This window comes from Theropithecus gelada, chromosome 5 (genome assembly GCF_003255815.1).
Source record: "Theropithecus gelada isolate Dixy chromosome 5, Tgel_1.0, whole genome shotgun sequence".
Classification (NCBI taxonomy): Eukaryota; Metazoa; Chordata; class Mammalia; order Primates; family Cercopithecidae; genus Theropithecus; species Theropithecus gelada.
The window spans coordinates 100,382,235-100,401,391 of record NC_037672.1 but is presented as its reverse complement, the minus strand read 5'-3'; the positions used below and the strand labels follow the sequence as shown (position 1 = coordinate 100,401,391).

The 19,157-nt window shown below is 36.3% G+C and overlaps 1 protein-coding gene across 2 annotated transcripts in view; it reads left to right on the top strand.

Annotated features, from left to right (window-relative positions):
• Nucleotides 1-18,930, top strand: part of SLC9B1 (solute carrier family 9 member B1) — a 127,142-nt gene extending 108,212 nt beyond the window's left edge. For both annotated transcript variants that reach the window (XM_025384949.1, XM_025384948.1), the window contains exons 8-12: nucleotides 8,359-8,465; nucleotides 9,311-9,460; nucleotides 13,265-13,373; nucleotides 14,268-14,404; nucleotides 18,557-18,930. In XM_025384949.1, the coding sequence (XP_025240734.1) occupies nucleotides 8,359-8,465; nucleotides 9,311-9,460; nucleotides 13,265-13,373; nucleotides 14,268-14,404; nucleotides 18,557-18,772 (719 nt within the window). In that variant the 3' untranslated portion in view covers nucleotides 18,773-18,930. The remainder of the gene's footprint in view (nucleotides 1-8,358; nucleotides 8,466-9,310; nucleotides 9,461-13,264; nucleotides 13,374-14,267; nucleotides 14,405-18,556) is intronic.
• Nucleotides 18,931-19,157: the final 227 nt, after the last annotated feature.

Below are 19,157 nucleotides of genomic sequence, written 5' to 3'. Positions count from 1 at the left end.
GAAACAGTATTATTTTGTTTCCTTTCCTGGTTTTTCATTGTTAGTTTGGATACACAACTGATTTTTGAGTGTTGATTTGGTATCCTGCACCTTTGCTGAGTTTTTAAAGTTAATTCTGAGTTTTTTTGTGGAAATTTTAGGGTTTTCTACATATAAGATCATACCATCTGTAAAAAGAGATACCTTTCTCTTTTTTCTTTCCAATTTAGATAGCTTTTATTTCTTTTTCTTGCCTAATTTCTCTGGCAAAGACTTCCAATACCATGAGAATAGAAGGAAAGAGAGAGTGGACAATCTTGCCGTGTTCCTGGCCTTAGGAAGAAAGTTTTTAGTTTTCACCATTGAGTATGATATTGACTGTGGCTTTTCTTATATGGCTTTTATCATGTTGAGGTATTTTGCTTCTGTTCCTAGTTTGCTGAGTGTTTTTATCACAAAAGGATATTGGATTTGTCAAATACTTTTTCTGCATTAAATAAGATGATCATGTGATTTTTGTCCTTTACCCTGTTGATGTGCTGTATTACATTGAATAATTTTTGTGTGAACCCATACAAAAGTCATTTAGCATCAGTTTGCATTTCAGAGATAAATCCCACTTTGTTCATGCTGTATACTACTATTCATATGTGGCTGAATTATATTTCCTAGTATTGTGTTAAGGGGTTTTGCGTATTCATCAGAGATATTAGTATGCAGTTTTCTTTCCTTATAGTATCTTTGTTTATATTTGATGTCTGAGTAATACTGACCTCATAAAATGAGTTTGGAAGTGTTCCCTCCTCTTCAAACTTTTAGAAGAGTTTAAGAAGAATTGGGTTTTTTGTTTGTTTGTTTTTGAGATAGTGTCTTACCCTGTCACCCAGGAGATAGGATCTCACTCTTTCACCCAGGTTGGAGTGCAGTGCTCTATCATGGCTCACTGCAGCCTTAACCTCCCAAGCTTAAGCGATTTTTCTACCTCAGCCTCCTGAGTAGCCTCAGGCACACATCACTATGGTCAGATAAATTTTTTATTTTTTGTAGAGATGAAGTCTCACTGTGTTGCCCAGGTTGGTCTCGAACTCGTGTACTCAAGCAATCCTCCACCTTGGCCTCCCAAACTGCTGGGATTACAGATGTAAGCCACCACACCCAGCTAGGAATTGGTGTTAATTCTTTAAATATTTGGTAGAATTTTGCAGTGAAGTAATCTGGTCCTGGGCTTTCTTGGCTGGGAGGTTTTTGATTCCTGATTCAGTTACTAGTTATAGGTCTATTAAGATTTTTTATTTTGTGACTCAGTCTTGGTAACTTGCATGTTACTGGGAATCTGTTCATTTCTCCTAGGTTATCCAACTTGTCAGTATATAATCATTCATAGCAGACTCTTAGAATCCTTTTTATTTCTGTATTATCCGTTGCAATGTCTTCTCTTTTGTTCCTAAAAGAAGTTGAGTCTTCTTTATGTTTTTCTTAGGTATTCTACCTGATGATTTGTCAATTTTGTTGAACTTTGAAACAACAACTAGTTTCACAGTGTTTTTTCTATTCTCTAGACTTTTTTTTTTCTTTGAGATGGCGTTTCGCTCTTGTCGCCCAGGCTGGAGTGCAATGGCACAATCTCAGCTCACTGCAACCTCCACCTCCTGGTTCAAGTGACTGTCCTACCTCTGGCTCCAGAGTAGCTGCGATTACAGGCATGTGCCACCATGCCTGGCTAATTTTGTATTTTTTAGTAGAGACAGGTTTCTCTATGTTGCTCAGGCTGGTCTTGAACTCTCGACCTCAGGTGATCCGCCCGCCTCGGCCTCCCAAAGTGCTGGGATTACAGTCATGAGCCACTGTACCCGGCCTTCTGCTCTAGACTTTATTATTTCCTTCCTTTTGCTAACATTGGGTTGAGTTTGTTCTTTTTCTAGTTTCTTGAGGTGTAAAGCTAAGTTGCTGATTTTAGATCTTTCTTATTTTTTAATGTAGGTAGTTAGATATATAAACTGTCCTCTTAATATTGATTTTGCTGCATCCCACAAGCTTTGGAATGTTGTGTTTCCACTTTTATTAGTCTCAAGACATTTTCTAATTTTCCTTGTGACTTATTCTTTGACTGTATTCATCAGAGTTCTCCAGAGGGTCAGAACCAATAGGAAATATAGATATAGATATAGATATAGATATAGATATATGCATATAAAAGAGAATATATTTATATATATATGAAATATAATTTATTAAGCAGGATTGGCTCACATGATTACAAAGGCAAAGTCCCACAATAGGCCATCTATAAGCTGGAAAATGAGAGAAACCTAGTGCATGGCTCCCAAGGAAGCCAGTGACATGGCTCAGTCCAAATCTGAATGTCTCAAAACCGGGGAAGCTGACAGTACAGCCACTAGTCTGAGGCCAAAGGCCTGAGAGCTCCCAAAAGGCTGCTGATGCAAGTCCCAGGGTCCAAAGGCCAAAGAACCTAGAGTTTGATGTGCAAGGGCAAGAGGAGAAAAAGGCATACTGCTCTGGAAGAGAGAGAGAGTACATAAAAAAGAAATCCAAGCAAGCTGAATGTTCCCATTCTTCTGCCTTTTTTGTTCTAGCCACACTTGTGACCAATTGCATGATGCCTACCCACAATGAGGACAGGTCTTTCTCAGTCCACTAACTCATGCATCATTCTCCTCTGGCAGCACCCTCACAGATATACTCAGACACAATGCTTCATCAGGCATCTAAGCGTCCCTCAATTGAATTGACAATTAATATTAACCATACAGGCCAATTGGTTGTTTAAGAGAGTATATTTTTGTAATTTCCACGTATTTATTTATTACTTTTCCTTTTTCCTTCTGCTATGAATTTCTAATGTCACTTTATTATGGTCAGAAAAGATACTTAGTATGAGTTCAGTTTTCTCGAATTTTTAAAAACTTGTTTTGTGGACTAGCATGCCATCTATCCTGGAAAAGTCTTGGTATGTACTTGAGAAGAAAGTGTATTTTGCTATTATTGGGTGAAGTGTTCTGTATATGTCAAATAGGTCCAGCTGGTCTATAATGTTGTTCAAGTTCTCTGTTTTCCGGTTGATCTTCTGTCCGGTTGTTGTATCTATAATTGAAAGTGGAATATTGGAGTTTTCTGTTATTATGATGTTATCTATGTTGCCCCTCAATTCTGTCTAGTTTGGCTTCATATATTTGGATGCTGTACTGTTAGTTGCATATATATTTATAATTGCTATATCTTCTTGGTCAATTGGCCCTTTTATTATTATGTAATGTCCTTGTCTCTTATGCTACTATTTGACTTAAACTCTATTTTGTCTAAGTATGGCCATCCTTGTTCTCTTTTGGTTACCAACTGCAATGAGTATCTTTTTCCATCCTTTCACTTTCAACCTTTGTGTGTCTTTAGATCTAATGTGAGTCTCTTGCATATAGTATATATTTAGATTTTTTTAAATCCATTCAGCCAGTCTCTTTTTGATCGGAAAATTAGCCTATTTGCATTTAAATTAGTTATTGATAAGGAAGGGCTTACTATTGTCATTTTGTTAATTGTTTTCTATATGTCTTGCAGCTATTTTGTTCCACTTTTCCTCTCTTCCTGCCTCCCTTTATATTTCACTGATTTCTTTTTTTTGGTAGGGACATGCTTTGATTCCTTTCTCATTTTTATTTGTGTATCTTCTATAGGTCTTTTCTTTGTGGTTACTGTAGAATTACATGAAAATATCTTATAGTTATAATAATCTATTTTAAATTGACAACAACTTAACTTCAATCACATACAAAAACTCTACTTCTTTACATCTCCTTCTCACTTTGTTATCAGTGTCACACAATACTTATTTTTATATTGTTTATTTATATAATTTAATAAAGTAATGTTATGCTTTTACCTTTTAAATTCCATGCTTCAATTACAAGTGAATTACAGGCTGGGTGTGGTGTCTTACACCTGTAGTCCCAGCACTTTGAGTGGCCAAAGTGGGAGGATCGCTTGAGCCTAGGAGTTTGAGACCAGCAAGACCTTATCAATACTAAAAATTTAAAAATATTATCTGAGTGTGGTGGTGCATGTCTGTAGTCCCAGACACTTAGGAGGCTGAATTGGGAGGATTGCTGTAGCCCAGGGCTGCAAGGCTGCAGTGAGCCGTGATCAAACCACTGCACTCCAGCCTGGGCAACAGAGCAAGACTCTGTCTCAAAGAAGAACAAGAAACAAGTAAAGAAGAAAAGTGTTCTACTTACCACCATTACAGTATTACAAGATTCTGTGTTCACTCATATATTTACCTTTACCAAAGAAGTTTATATTTTGTATGCTTTTGTATTTCTATCCAATATCCTTTCATTTCCACTTAAGGACTCCCTTTAACATTTTTTGTAAGGTAGATCTAGTGGTGATTGACTCCCTCAGCTTTTACTTCTCTGGGGAACTCTTTGTTTGTCCTTCATTTTTGAAGTGCAGTTTTACTGACTATATAGTTCTTGGTTGACAGTATTTTTGGGGTTTTTTTTCAGCCCTTTTAATATATCATCCCATTCTCTTCTGGCCTGTAGAGATTTTGCTGTGAATTCCACTGATAACCATATGACATCTCCCTCGTATGTGAAAAGTTGCTTTGATCCTGTTCCTTTCAAGATTCTCTCTTTGTCTTTGACTTTTGACAGTTTGATTATAAGGTGTCTCATTGTAGGTTTTTTGCAAATTATTTAACTTGGAGTTCTTTGAGCCTCTTGGATTTGTATGTTCATTTCCTTCCTTAAATTTGAGTTTTTGGTCATTATTTTTTTAACTGGCTCTCTACCCCTTTATTTTTCTCTTCTCCTTCTGGAACTTTCATCATGCATACATTAGTCTGCTTGATAGCATCCTGTAAGTGTCTTAGGCTCTCTTCACTCTTCATTCCTTTTCCCTTTTGCACCTCTGACTCTGTAATTTCAAATGACTAGTCTTCAGTTTCACTGATTCTTTCTTCTGCTTGATGTTATTGAAAACACCTTTGCAAAAATTATAATTGAAGAAATTATGACAGTGAAAGAGATCAGACCTAATCAACTCCATCTTGCTTCTAACATTTAAACTGTCCTTGTCCATTCCTAGCAGTAGGATGAACTAATTTTGGGAAAGTATTCAGTTCATGGTTTGACTCTGAAACAAAGTTGATAATAGCCATCTCCCGAAGAGATCCCCTTCTTGCCTTGGGACCAGTCTGCCTTTGCAGGATAAACAAATTAGCTACAACATTAGAAATTACAGTTTAGGGGTTATGCAGCCTCTGGCTCCAAGAATCTGAACCTCTCCAAATTGCTCCTGGGAATAACATCACTATTGTAAAACCTAAAATCGGTGCTTGAGATATTTTGCAGACCCTGCACTAGATGAATCAGCTGATACCACCCAGACTGGTATTCTGGCTCAACTAGTTCTGCCATACCACCTACAAACAGAAGACAGCAAGAAAACATCACTTCAACCCCCTATGATTTCATCTCCAACCTTACAAATCCCCACTTCCCAAGCCCCTACCTGCCACATTATCTTTAAAACTTCTGATCCCTGAATACTCAGGGAGACTGATTTGAGTAATAATAAAACTCTGGAGTCCCACACAGCTGGCTCTGCATGTATTACTGTTTCTCCATTGCAATTCCCCTGTCTTGATAAATCAGCTCTGTCTAGGCAGGTCACAAGGTGAACCCACTGAGCAGTTAGTTACACAGTCTGTTGGTGATTTCCTATAGTGAATTTTTCAATTAGCTATTGTATTCCTTAGCTCCAGAGTTTCTGCATGATTCCTTTTGTTTGTTTGTTTGTTTGTTTCTCTTTATTAGTATTTTCATTTTGTTCATTAATTATTTCCTACTTTCATTTAGTTGTCTATTTCTGTTGTCATTGGGCTTCATTAAGAGAGTTAATTTGGATTCTTTGCCAGGTAACTCATTTATCTATTTCTTTAGGGTTGGTTTCTGGAGATTTATTTTGCTCCTTTAATTTAGTCATTAGATTTCTCTGTTTCTTCTTATGCCATGTTATTTTTTATTTATTTTTGCCAAGATTTGGATGTTTGAAAAAACTGCCACTTCTCCCAGTTTTTATCAGCTGGCTTCATACGGAAGACCTTTACCTGAATCAGCATGGCTATAGGCTCTAGCAGCCTCTCAAATCTTTTCTGGGAATGCATCTTCTTTGGGTTTATACATGCAATATCCCAAGTAGAGGTTTGCCAGTTTCTTTTTCTGGAGCTGTTGCTCCCTCTGGTATCTGTCTGTCTGTGGTACTGCAGGTTCCCTGGTGCTGCATCATCTCTGACCTCTCCTTTATTCTCAGTGGCTCCCACGTTTCCAAAGTATGCTGGTTGGGTGTCAAGTTAGAGAGACAGAGCTTCAGGTAGCCTCATAAAACTGTTACATTCCAGTCTTCTCTTTCCCTGCTAATGGAGAAGCTACAAGTGGAGTGCTTTCTCCCAGCCACACCAACCTATTCCAGCTTGGGGAAGGGGTATCATGAGTATAATACAACAGCTTTTCTTATTTGTTCAATGCCACTATTCTTGGCTTTGCACTTGTCTGTGCTACTACAACTTCTTAATGGTTTTTTGTTTGTTTGTTTGTTTGTTTTTGAGACAGAGTCTCGCTCTTTCGCCCATGCTAAAGTGCAGTGGCATGATCTCAGCTCACTGCAAGCTCTGCCTCCCGGGTTCACGCCATTCTCCTGCCTCAGCTTCCCGAGTAGCTGGGACTACAGGTGCCCACCACCATGCCCGGCTAATTTTTTTGTATTTTTAGTAGACACGAGGTTTCACCCTGTTAGCCAGGATGGTCTTGATCTGCTGACCTCGTGATCCGCCCGTATCGGCCTCCCTGCATGCTGGGATTACAGTCATGAGCCACCACGCCCGGCCACAACTTCTTAATGGTTTATGGAACTCCATAAAGGCTTTTAGACCATATATTGTTGTTCAGTTGGTATCTTTGTGGAGAATCAAAGTTTGGAGCTTCCCATTCCACCATCTGGCTGACATCACCCTGTTTATATTATTTTTTATTTTTATTATATTTTATTTTCTTGAGATAGGGTCTTGCTCTGTCAGCCAGGCTGGAGTGCAGCCTCGAACTCCTGAGTTCAAGGGACCTCCTCCCTCAGCCTACTGAGTACTTGGACTATAGGCACACACCACATACCTGGCTAATTTTTTAATTTTCTTGTAAAGATGGGATATCACTCTGTTGCCCAAGCTGGTCTCAAACTCTTAGAAGTTCAAGCAGTCCTTCTGCCTTGGCCTCCCAAAGTGCTAGGATTAAAGATGTGAGCCCACCATGCCCTGCCTATTATATTTAGTAGAAAATATGTCTAAAAATATGCTTACTTACTATATTGAATCCACTACCCAGAGCTTAACTGAACTATTTTTGTGACTCAGAATCTGTTTTTTTTTTATTTTTTGTTTTTTACTTATTACAATGAACTACAAGTATGGATTTATTAATATTAATGAATATAAAATATACTGGAATCTTTTGTATTTTTTTTTTCCTTTTGTCTTCACCAAAAGCAGATACTTAAATATACTGAAATCTTAATTGACCCTTGAATGTTTCTAGGACTGACCCTGGAGCAAAAATTTTTATGTTGTTATTACGTTGTTCTTTTTATGTTAAAATCATTTGTTTCTTTTTCATATAGTATATCAAAGAAGAATTGTTAATATAGCCCTTACCAGCCATGTGCTAAGTGCCACAGGTGTTTTGGTCTCTCTCCGTTCTTGTACCTCACTTGGTCTTTTTTTTTTTCTTTCTTTTGGAGGTGTAGTCTCCCTCTTTCACCCAGGCTGGAGTGTAGTGGCATGATCTCAGCTTACTGCAACCTCTGCCTCCCGGGTTCAAGTGATTCTCCTCCCTCAGCCTCCTGAGTACCTGGGACCACAGGTGTGCGCCACCATGCCCAGCTAATTTTTGTATGTTTAGTAGAGATGAGGTTTCATCATGTTGGTCAGACTGGTCTTGAACTCCTGACCTCAAGTAATCCACCCTCAGCCTCCCAAAGTGCTGGGATTACAGGCGTGAGCCACTGCGCCCAGACTACCTCACTCTTTTAAGTTGGCTGTGTAAGTGGGGGAGCATCTTGTGGCTCATTAAGTCTTTGTTTTCTGGCCTATTTATATAATGGACATTTCCGAGTTGTGTGTGTATATTAAATTATTTGAGAGTATATATTTAATAGACTAAATAGATCTACATGTTTAAAGACCATTTTCATATGTTTGTTCTGTACAATGCTTACCTTTCTTCATGAACCACCTAGATTTGCTTTTCTGATGTGTAGTATATATGAAAATATTTCTTTGTGAATTTTTTTTTTTATTGTGTGCCCCTACAGGTGGTATAGTTAATAATGCCATAGCCTCTATAAAGAGCGTATCTATTAGTCTGCTGGGAGGAATTGTTTTGGGATTTTTTGTTCGATATTTTCCAAGTGAAGACCAGGTATATACAAAATCTATTTTATGGAAGTATAGTGTTAGACATTGTTTTCAAAATATTAAACTTTGGTAAGATCCATGAAACTTAATACTTAATTCTATTTCTCTAAAACTAGTCTCCAATGCCTGCTCTGTACTTGAAACTGAGCACAGCAGTGATTGATACAGGTCCATGGCTTTGATTAAAGTCTCTGCTTCCTGATTTGGCAAATAAGGAATATAAAAATATATATTTAGTGCAGAGTATCCCTCTGAATTATACTTTCCCTTTCTCTACTAAATTGCCTACTGATATTTGATAATTTCCCCCAAATTTTCCCTTAAATATTTTAAGGGGAGATAGGTTCCCATTAATTTCTGCATATTTTCTGACTTAAATTCACTCCTACTCTCCTTTGACAAAGGCAACACTCTTAAACTTAGCCATTTCCTGCCTTAAATGAAAATATGCCATTATTTTTGTATTTCTATAATTTCTATCCAAATTTAGCTGTAACATATTGGCCAAAGAGACACTCAAATATTTTTTAAGAATTCATTGGATATGTTATATGAAACTGGAGATTGTATGGGTCTCTTTTCTTCTTCACTTTAAAGTAATATTTTAACCATTTTACTGATATTAGTATCAGAGATATGGCAGAAAATGAAACGTTACTAATTGTAAATTTTGTTACTTGGTAGTAAGTCTCCTAAAATTTATAGTGAGAAAGAAAATCAAAATTTTAGACATTTAATATAATGTTTAAAGACATAATATCAAAGGGTCAAAAATATATAATAGATAATGTCAAATCTTGTATTATATATTTAATGTAAACTAATTTCTAAATATCTATCTAATTCTAGAAAAAACTTGCATTGAAGAGAGGATTCCTTATTTTGACTATGTGTGTTTCTGCTGTCTTAGGCAGCCAACGTATAGGTGTACATGGATCTGGAGGATTATTCACCCTAGTGTTGAGTTTCATTGCAGGGACAAAATGGTCCCAAGAAAAGGTGAATATTTTTAATACGCTGTATTTTAAAAGCTAAAACAACTGAATTTTTTACTATATTTAGGAAATCCCCTCATTCTGGTTGGAAAATGTTCCAAAAGGTTTTCTGTCCTCAAGAAAGTGTATGAATCACTCAAGGAAATAAAATATTTAGGAAAAGCACCCGAAAATATACTAATATGGAATCAGAAGTTGAGTTATCACATCAGGCTTCTCTTTTTGCTAAGAGTTATATAATATTATTATATTACTTTTATGAATGTAATTATTTTATTCATTGAAATTTTAATTATACAATTAATCCATGAAAAATGTTTGTAAAAGGCCAGGCACGGTGGCTCATGCCTGTAATCCCAGAACTTTGGAAGGTTGAGGCGGACAGATCACCTGAGGTCAGGAGTTTGAGACCAGTGTGGTCAACATGGTGAAACCCCATCTCTACTAAAAATACAAAAATTAGCCGGGCGTGGTGGTGTGGTGGTGGGCACCTGTAATCCCAGCTACTCAGGAGGCTGAGGCAGGAGAATCACCTGAACCCAGGAGGCGGAGGTTGCAGTGGGCCGAGATCATGCCATTGAACTGCAACCCGGGCAACAAATGCAAAACTCCATCACAAAAAAATAAATAAATAATAAACAAATAAATAAAAATAGAAATGCTTGTAAAATAATAAAACATAGAATAAAATGTAAAAGATTTCTTTATTCCCCACCACTCTCAAATATCAAACCCCCTTACACTTTTAGGTAACCAGTATTCTATTTATAGACATTGAGATCGTTTCCACTTTTTGTTATTTACAAACAGTGCTGTCGTAAACAGTGTTGTTCATGTCTTTTTTTGAGATGCAGTTTCAATCTTGTCACCTAGGCTGGAGTGCAGTAGCATAATCTCGGCTCACTGCAACCTCTGCCTCCTGGATTCAAGCGATTCTTCTGCTTCAGCCTGCCTAGTAGCTGGGATTACAGGCATGCATCACCACACCCAGCAAATTTTTGTATTTTTAAGAGAGACAGGGTTTCACCATGTTGGCCAGGCTGGTCTTGAACTCCTGACCTCAGGTGATACTCCTGCCTCGGCCTCCCAAAGTGTTGGAATTACAGGTACATCTACTGAGATAGAGTCCTATAAATGATCTTTTTTTATTATTATTATTTTTTTTTTAGAGACAGAGTCTCTCTATGTTGCCCAGGCTGGTCTCAAAATCCTGGGCTCAAGGGATCCTCTCAACTTGACATTGCAAAGTGCTAGGATTACATGCATGAGCTACCACGCCTGGCTGGAAATGATGTATATTTTATTTTGATGGACACTGCTAAATTATCCCTTCAAAAGATTTTGGTTATTTACGTTCTGCCAACAGTTCACAAAAATATCTAATGTCTTAACTCATCAACAGCACTTGATATTATCACTAGTTCTATTCTTTCTACTATTAGATGACCTCATCATTCAGTTCTTATAGTTTCTTACAATTATGTGATGTCATTATTCTTTATTTACATTTCTCTGATTAGTAGTATAGTAAACTTCTCTTCATATATTCTTTTTAAAATACCTATGATCTTCTTTGACCATATTTATTGGGTTATTTATTTTTTTGTTTCTAATTTATAGTTTCTAGTAGTGTTAGGGCTACAGATCCTTTGTTATGTATATATTGCATATAATTTTTGCTTATCTTCAACTTTGTTTATGGTGTCTTGTGTATGGAAGTAAAATTTCCTATGACCAAACCTATTGGTTTTTCCTTTTTTGGTTTTGGATTCTGCATCTCATTTAAGAAGGACTTTCTCACTGAAGGTTATAACATATAAACATTACAAAGATATACTATTTTGTATATTATCATTTAATATTTTGGTAGTTTTTGATTGTTTAATTTGTTTCTTCATTTAGTCTTTTAATCTATCTGGAATTTATCTTTGTGAATGCTGTGAGGTAAGGAGATATATATATACATGTGTGTATCTTACAAACTATATATATTTATACACACATACAGTTTGTAAGTTAACTGAACAGAGAGAATTACATCATGCGCGATGTGTGTGTGTATATATATACACACACATAAATATACATATATATTCAGACACACATATATACTTGCATGTGATGAATATGTACATACAGATATATGCACATAAACTAGACGGTCATTTTTTGCCAAATTGTTTCTTTATTGACCAATTCATTAATAGTCCAGTTTTTTAACATGAACTAAATTCTCCCATATATATTAATTCTGAAGTCTATTTAATCCTACTTCTCTATTTCTATGCCAACACCACTGTTTTAAATCACTGCAGTTTTATGTTTCAAAATCTAATATAGATTATACTTCTTTTTAAAGTATTTTTTGGCTGTTCCTACACATATTCTTTCTTAGATAAATTTTAGAATCAGCTTGAGAAGTTCCCTAACCAAAAATCATAGTGGCATTTTGTTTAGTATTCTTATATAATCATAATTATAAAAGAAATGAAATGAATGAAATGCAAATCAATAAATAAAATTAAAACTACAAGAATTTTTTTAAATGATAAAAGAAACAGAACTAAAATAAGTTTTAAAGATTAAAAGTAACAAAAAGGATAGTTATGCTGTAAAGAATACTAACACTGTTTTTCTTTGTTTTTCTTTTTTTTAACCATAGTTTAATAAGTGGGAATCAGAAAACGCAGTCTTAAGGGAAATAGTTTTGAAGATAGTTTATGCCTCAAGGAAGAGACACCGAAGTTCTTACGTATCTTCTGTTTAAAAAAAAAAAATGTTAAACCCAGACTGAGACTGAAATCTCTTCATCCAAATTCCTGAAGAAGAGCCAGAATACTGTAGGCCAATAGGGCCTTTCCTGTAACCTTTTAATTGGGGAAGTAGCACTGGGAGGCATTCGTTTCCAGAAAGGGAAGCTGGGTAGGCAACTAAATGAGAATCTAATATATGTTTTGGTTTTGTTTTAAGGAAAAAGTAACTAAAGTATTCAACATGGGTTCTTTGGAAGCAGGCCTCTCAGACTTCCAAATTGTTTTTCCTAGTAGTATATGCTATATCAGGATTCACTTTAATGGGATTGAGTTCCAGGATGGTTGTTAGTGGAGGGCTTCCCAACCCCCTTCTGAGAACCCAAATGTTTGCATGAACTGGGTATGTTCTCATCAGGCATGATGTAGTTCTATCTCTGTTCGGCTAACTTACAGACAAAATCTGGAACTCATACTAAACATGGCTAGAACCCTAAGGATATCATTTATTTTGTGACAAAATGGCCAAATAGTATTATTTTATTGCTTTGTGAGTTTCTTTTAATCAAATTCTACCTAAGTGCTTGAGTAAAACTATCAAAGTGCTCAGTTTTTATTAAGTTTAACATTTTTATTAAAATAAAATGTCTTAAGTTTATTAAATATTAAGTGACTTTAGGCCAGGCATGGTGGCTCATGCCTATAATGCCAGTGCTTTGGGAGGCCACAGCCAGAGATCACTTGAGGACAGGAGTTCCAGACCATCCTGGGCAACATAGCAAGACCCCATCTCTACAAACAATTTAAAAATTAGCCCGGCATGGTGATACACACCTGTAGCTCTACTTGGGAGGCTGAGGTGAGAGGATCACTTGAGCCCAGGAGTTCAAGGCTACAGTGTGCTATGATTATGCCACTACACTCCAGCCTGGGCAACACAGCAAGACCCCATCTCTAAAATACTTAAAAAGTGAAAAAAAAAAAATGGGGGAGACTTTAAGTTTCTGAAATGTATTTATGTGCCAAAATAATTATAAATGTATTTCTCTTTTCTATAGATGAAAGTCCAAAAGATTATTACAAATGTATGGGATATTTTTCAACCACTTCTTTTTGGTTTAGTTGGAGCAGAAGTATCTGTTTCATTGCTTGAATCAAATACTATTGGTAAGAATAATTAGAACACAAAAATATATGAAATTCAAAAATATTTAAGAAAATTATAAATACTCTTATTTTTATTTACAATATATCTTTGAATGACTACAAGGACCTTCTTCAGAAACACATGTTGATACAGTGTCATATTTTCATATTGCTCTTCCTTTACACTGTGTGCTCTGTTTTCTTTTTAAACCAAGGACAGCCCTGAATATCTTCCCTGAGTTATCTGAGGAAATAAATATAAGATTTCTTTCCTGAGGGAAAATATTTGATACGATCAGCACTTTTTGAATACTTTCATTTAAAAGTATTGGCTGTGTGTGGTAGCTCATGCCTGTTATCTCAGCCCTTTGGGAGGCCAAAGCAGGCAGATTTCTTGAGGTTAGGAGTTCGAGACCTGCCTGGCTAACATGGGGAAACTCCCTCTATCCTAAAAATACAAAAATTAGCCCAGTGTGGTAGTGCACACCTATAATCCCAGCTACTCAGGAGGCTGAGGCAGGAGAATCATTTGAACCCCGGAGTCGGAAGTTGCAGTGAGCTGAGATTGTACCACTGCACTCCAGCCTGGGTGATAAAGCAAGAATCCTTCTCAGAAAATAAATTATTATTAATAAAAATAAAAGTATTCAAAAAAGGTCTATTAGTTCAAAATTGTATAAATGTCATCTGTCTTATTTTTCATGGTACCTCCATCATCAGATAATCTCTTGCACTTTACAAAGAATCCTCAATTGTATTCATTTTTTATAATCATTGATTTTATGTAAAAAATAAACACATGAAGAGACAATAGCCTTAAAATGCTTTCAAAAGTTTTAGAAATCATATTCCTGAGCATAAAGAGCACTTCTTCACAAATATTTTGTTATTTATGTTTGTTTTCATCTGTTGTAGGCATATTTGTTGCCACTCTGAGTTTGGCATTATGTGTTCGAATTTTAGTCACATATACATTGATGTGCTTTGCTGGTTTTAGTTTTAAGGAGAAAATATTTATTGCTTTAGCATGGATGCCCAAAGCTACAGTACAGGTAAGAACATATCAAGCCTATTGCTTAATGCTTTCGTTTTGATGCTTTTAAAATTTTAAATGAAAAATGTTACTGCAGTCACAAAATATGAGCTATTATCCTTACTTTTTAAATGTTTGAATGTAACCAGTCCCAACTACTCAAGAGTCTGAGACAGGAGAACCACTTGAACCCAGGAGGTAGAGGTTGCAGTGAGCTGAGATGGCACCACTGTACTCCAGTCTGGGTGACAGAGCAAGACTGAATCTCAAAAAAATAAATAAATAAACAAAAACAAACAAAGAAACTTAATGTTACTTTCTTCTCTTTTTATTTTCATTTTGAGACCAGTTCTCACTCTGTCACCCAGACTAGAGTGCAGTGGTGTGATCACGGCTCACTGCAGCCTCAACCTCCTAGGCTCAAACAATCTTCCCACATCAGCCTCCTGAGTAGCTAGGATCACAGACAACTGCCACCACACCCAACTGTGTTTCTTCTGATTTTTTTTTTTTTGGAGACAGAATCTCACTCTGTTGCCCAGGCTGGAGTGCAGTGGCATGATCTTGGCTCACTGCAACTTCTGCCTCCCAGGTTCAAGTGATTGTCCTGCCTCAGCCTCCTGAGTAGCTGGAATTACAGGTGCACACCACCACACCCAGCTAATTTTTGTATTTTTAGTAGAGATGGGGTCTCACCATGTTGGCCAGGCTAGTCTCAAACTCCTGACCTCAAGTGATCCACCCACCTCAGCCTCCCACAGAGCTGGGATTACAGGCATGAGCCACTGCGCCTGGCCATTTTTTTCTGCTTTTTTGTAGAGAGGAGGTCTTGCTATGTTGCCCAGGCTGGTCTTGAACTCCTAGGTTCAAGTGATCCTCCTGCCTCAGCCTCCTGAAGTTCTGGGATTACAAGCATAAGCCACTGGGCCCAGCCAATGTAACCTTTTTAAATCTCAGTTTTAAAAGCAATTCTTTTGAAATTAAAAAGTATTCTTTCAATAAGTACTTCCTAAGTTTATGAAAATATGTTTTGTATTTTCCTAAAATATATAATAAGAGTATATCTGAAAATTGGAGTTTTTATATTTTACTGAATATAACAAAGCTAAATGTTGCAATTTTAAAAAGCAGAGACACAGGCCAGGCATGGTGGCTCATGCCTGTAACCCTAGCACTTCGGGAAGCTGAGGCGGACAGATCACTTGAGCTCAGGAGTTCAAGACCAGCCTGGGCAACATGGTGAAACCCCATCTCTACAAAAAATACAAAAAAATTAGTCAGGGGTGGTGGCACGCACCTGTAGTCCCAACTACTTGGGAGTTGAGGCAGGAGGACTGCTTGAACTTGGGAGGTTGAGGCTGCAGTGAGCTGAGGTCACACCACTTCACTCCAACTTGGGTGACAAAGGGAGACCCTGTCACAAAAAAAAAAAGTAAAGTAAAATAGAGACACATCGACTTTTTAAAAAATACTTTCCCTACCTTTGCCACTCACTCCATCACACAAATGCACATATATTGTTTTTAATTACACATTTATTTGTATAACTATTTGGTTAATGGCTAAATCCCTGCCCCCGCCCCCTTGATAGACTATGTAAGGAGAGGGACAGTGTCTGGTTGTTGCAGTTGTTCTTCATTATTTCTCCCTGGCACTTAACACAGTGCCTGACACACAGGAGGCAAATATGTATTGCATGCCTGCAAGAATGAGTGAACGGAAAGGGAAACCTTGTAATTTTGCCCTCTCATTCGAGGATATTCTCCTCCTACTGAAATATATTGCTACTTATTGTTAGACTATTTAACTTGGCAGCATAATATACCTTAATTTCCTGTGGTTCTTAGTTGTTATTCCAAAACAGAAGCTCCTAAATTTTCGTGCAAGAAAACCTCTATTATCATGTTAGAAAAGCAGGTTTATAGGGCCAGACTACCTGTTTTGAATACCATGTTATTTGCCCATACCTTGGGAAAATTATTTTCTAATCTCTCTGTCCTTCAGTGTTCTCATCTTACAATGAAGTCTATGACTAGATCTATTTCTTAGTAGTGTTGTCAGGATTCAATGAGATAATCCATGTAAAGTGCTTAGCACTCTCTCTGGCATATGGTGGTGCTCAGTTAACAATGTTGTTATTTTATCTTACGTTCAAGTAATATAAATAATAATAACTTTTTTATTTTTAATGTCTACTGTAGGGCATAATAAATCTACAAAAGGAGTATCTATGCATCCCTCTGTTCTCTCTCCTTCCAAAAACACTCTCGCAATTTTGTTTTATTGTTTCATAATTTTCATAAAGCAGGGAAAAAAGAAAAGCAGGTATGAGGAAAGAGACCACTCACTCAAGTCCTGCAGTATTATTCTGCTTCTGCCTATTCCTGTCTGCTGGCTCCAGGCTAGCTTCTACACAAAGAATATCAAGCTGGTTCCAGGAACTGGCAAGATATAAAAAATTAATTATTTATACAAGTAGAGTCACAACAGCAGTAATAGAAAACGATAATGTCACAAGTAAGTAAGATCAACAAATATTTTAAATTTCAATTTTGAATTATTTTCACCTTTATCCTCTTCTGCTGTTCTCTGCTGCTAAAATAAAATTGGCTAAGGTTCAGCTCTTTCTCTTGTTCCTCAGTTTCGAGTTACTGATAAAAATTAGAGTGGAAAAATAGAAGCTATTAGGAGAGTAAATAAATAATTTAGTTTACAAATGTAAGATCATCTTGGCAATTGGATTCTTTTAAAGAAATAATATTCAATTTCAGTCACTAGGAGGAAATCATTTATCATCTAATAATAGTTCTCACATAAAAAGGTTGTCACAAGAATTAAATGAGTTAATAAATGGAAAGCTTTAAGAATGATACCTGCCATATGATGAATGCCATATAACTATATAAATATTATTTCTAGTTTCACCATTATCATCATCATCTCTTAAAAGTCAATGGGTTTAGTTTTTGTTTTTTGTTTTTTCTGTTGGCAGTTCTTTTATGTTCAAATCCTCTTCTAAACTGTAAAATTCTTTCAAGTTGGTTTTCTGCATGATTATCTTTTTCTCCCTAGCATCCTCCAGCACACTGGCTCATGTTCAGTACATTAAAAGTTATGATATAAAAATGATACCATTTTAAATTATTGATCTAGAATACAGAAATTGATTTTAAATTGAGGGGTTCTTTTGCCATAATGTTCCATATCAGAGGTAATGTTTCTACCATTATGTTGTTACTTTGCAACTCCATAGAAAATATGTTATATATTGGTATTTAATTCCCCAAAATTTTAAGGCAATTTCATGCCTAGATGATTAAACACAAAGAAGGAGGGTTAGCAAGAAATTTGCTTTATGTTATTAAAAATAATGTGGTAGAAGGTAACTAGGGAAAAAAACTTGTGGCCCAGTAAAGTCATTCTAAAACAATAACTTCAAAAGAACTCATTCTCTGACCTGGCAGGGGATGAGGAGTGAGGGAGAAAGAAACTTACTACTATCTGAATACCTACTATGTGCCAGGTGTTCTTTGCATTCTCATATTTAATTTTCACAACCGTCCAGTAAGATAAGTATTTTGTTCTTCATTTTACAACTAAGTAAGTAGAAGTTTAGAGAGTGTGAGTCATTTGTAAGTTCACTAGCCTCGTTGCAGCAAAAATAGAATTCAAACCCAGTTTGCTAGATTCCAACCCTGCTGTCAGTTCTACTATAACACAGTGCCCCCTGAATAGGGAGAACAATGAGAAGAAGGGCAAGAGATCCTAGAGACCCATAAGAAACCTTAATATTTTGTGTTGTCTTGTCACCAAGAACCACTGGTACATGGTACAGGCAACTAAGCAAAACTGGTTTCATTAGAAATCCTGGTGTTATTAGGGTAACATGAACACTCAAAAGAGATATTTGAATAGACGAACACTGAGAGGACAAGAGTGCAAAATCAGCCCAAAAATGTTTGCCTGCTGATTTGTCACTATTGTACTCTTCCTCCACATATATTTGCTAGGAAGAACATAGAACTGATGAGTAACTTATGAAAATTACTGAGTACTTTTTTTTTCTAATAGTCTAGTACTAGATTTTGTTTATTTTAAGAGAGCCATTTACATTATATATTAACTCCATTTAACGTTTTTCTTTATGCCCCATTTTTACCCCTAAATGCAGGCTGTGTTAGGTCCTCTGGCTCTAGAAACAGCAAGAGTCTCCGCACCCCACTTGGAACCATATTCGAAGGATGTGATGACAGTAGCATTTTTAGCCATCTTGATCACAGCTCCAAATGGAGCTCTACTTATGGGCATTCTGGGGCCTAAATTGCTTAGACGCCATTATGATCCAAGCAAAATAAAACTGCAATTGTCAACATTAGAGCATCATTAAAAAGTTTACCTGTCATCATCTGCCTGCTTCTTTTAATGATTTATTTCACATGACAGAAGAATTTTAAAGTAGAAATATGTGGGGACTGTACAGAGAATCCAGGATTTAGTAAATATGTGATTTCAGTACAGGGCTTTTCTTGGATTTTTTACTCCAAAGTTAATTTAATAAAAATAATATTAAATGGAATGCTCTCTTGGTATTTACACACTGTAAGAACAAATTAAATCTGTAAATACCCTAGGAAAGTTTAAAGTAATCCCTCAGGCTGAATTTTATATCATAACAAAAACTGAACTTAATATTAAGTTAAACAAACTTAATGGCAGAAAGAAAAAACTTTGAATATTGAACTTGGTAAGATAGCCTAAGTTTCCAAACAGGA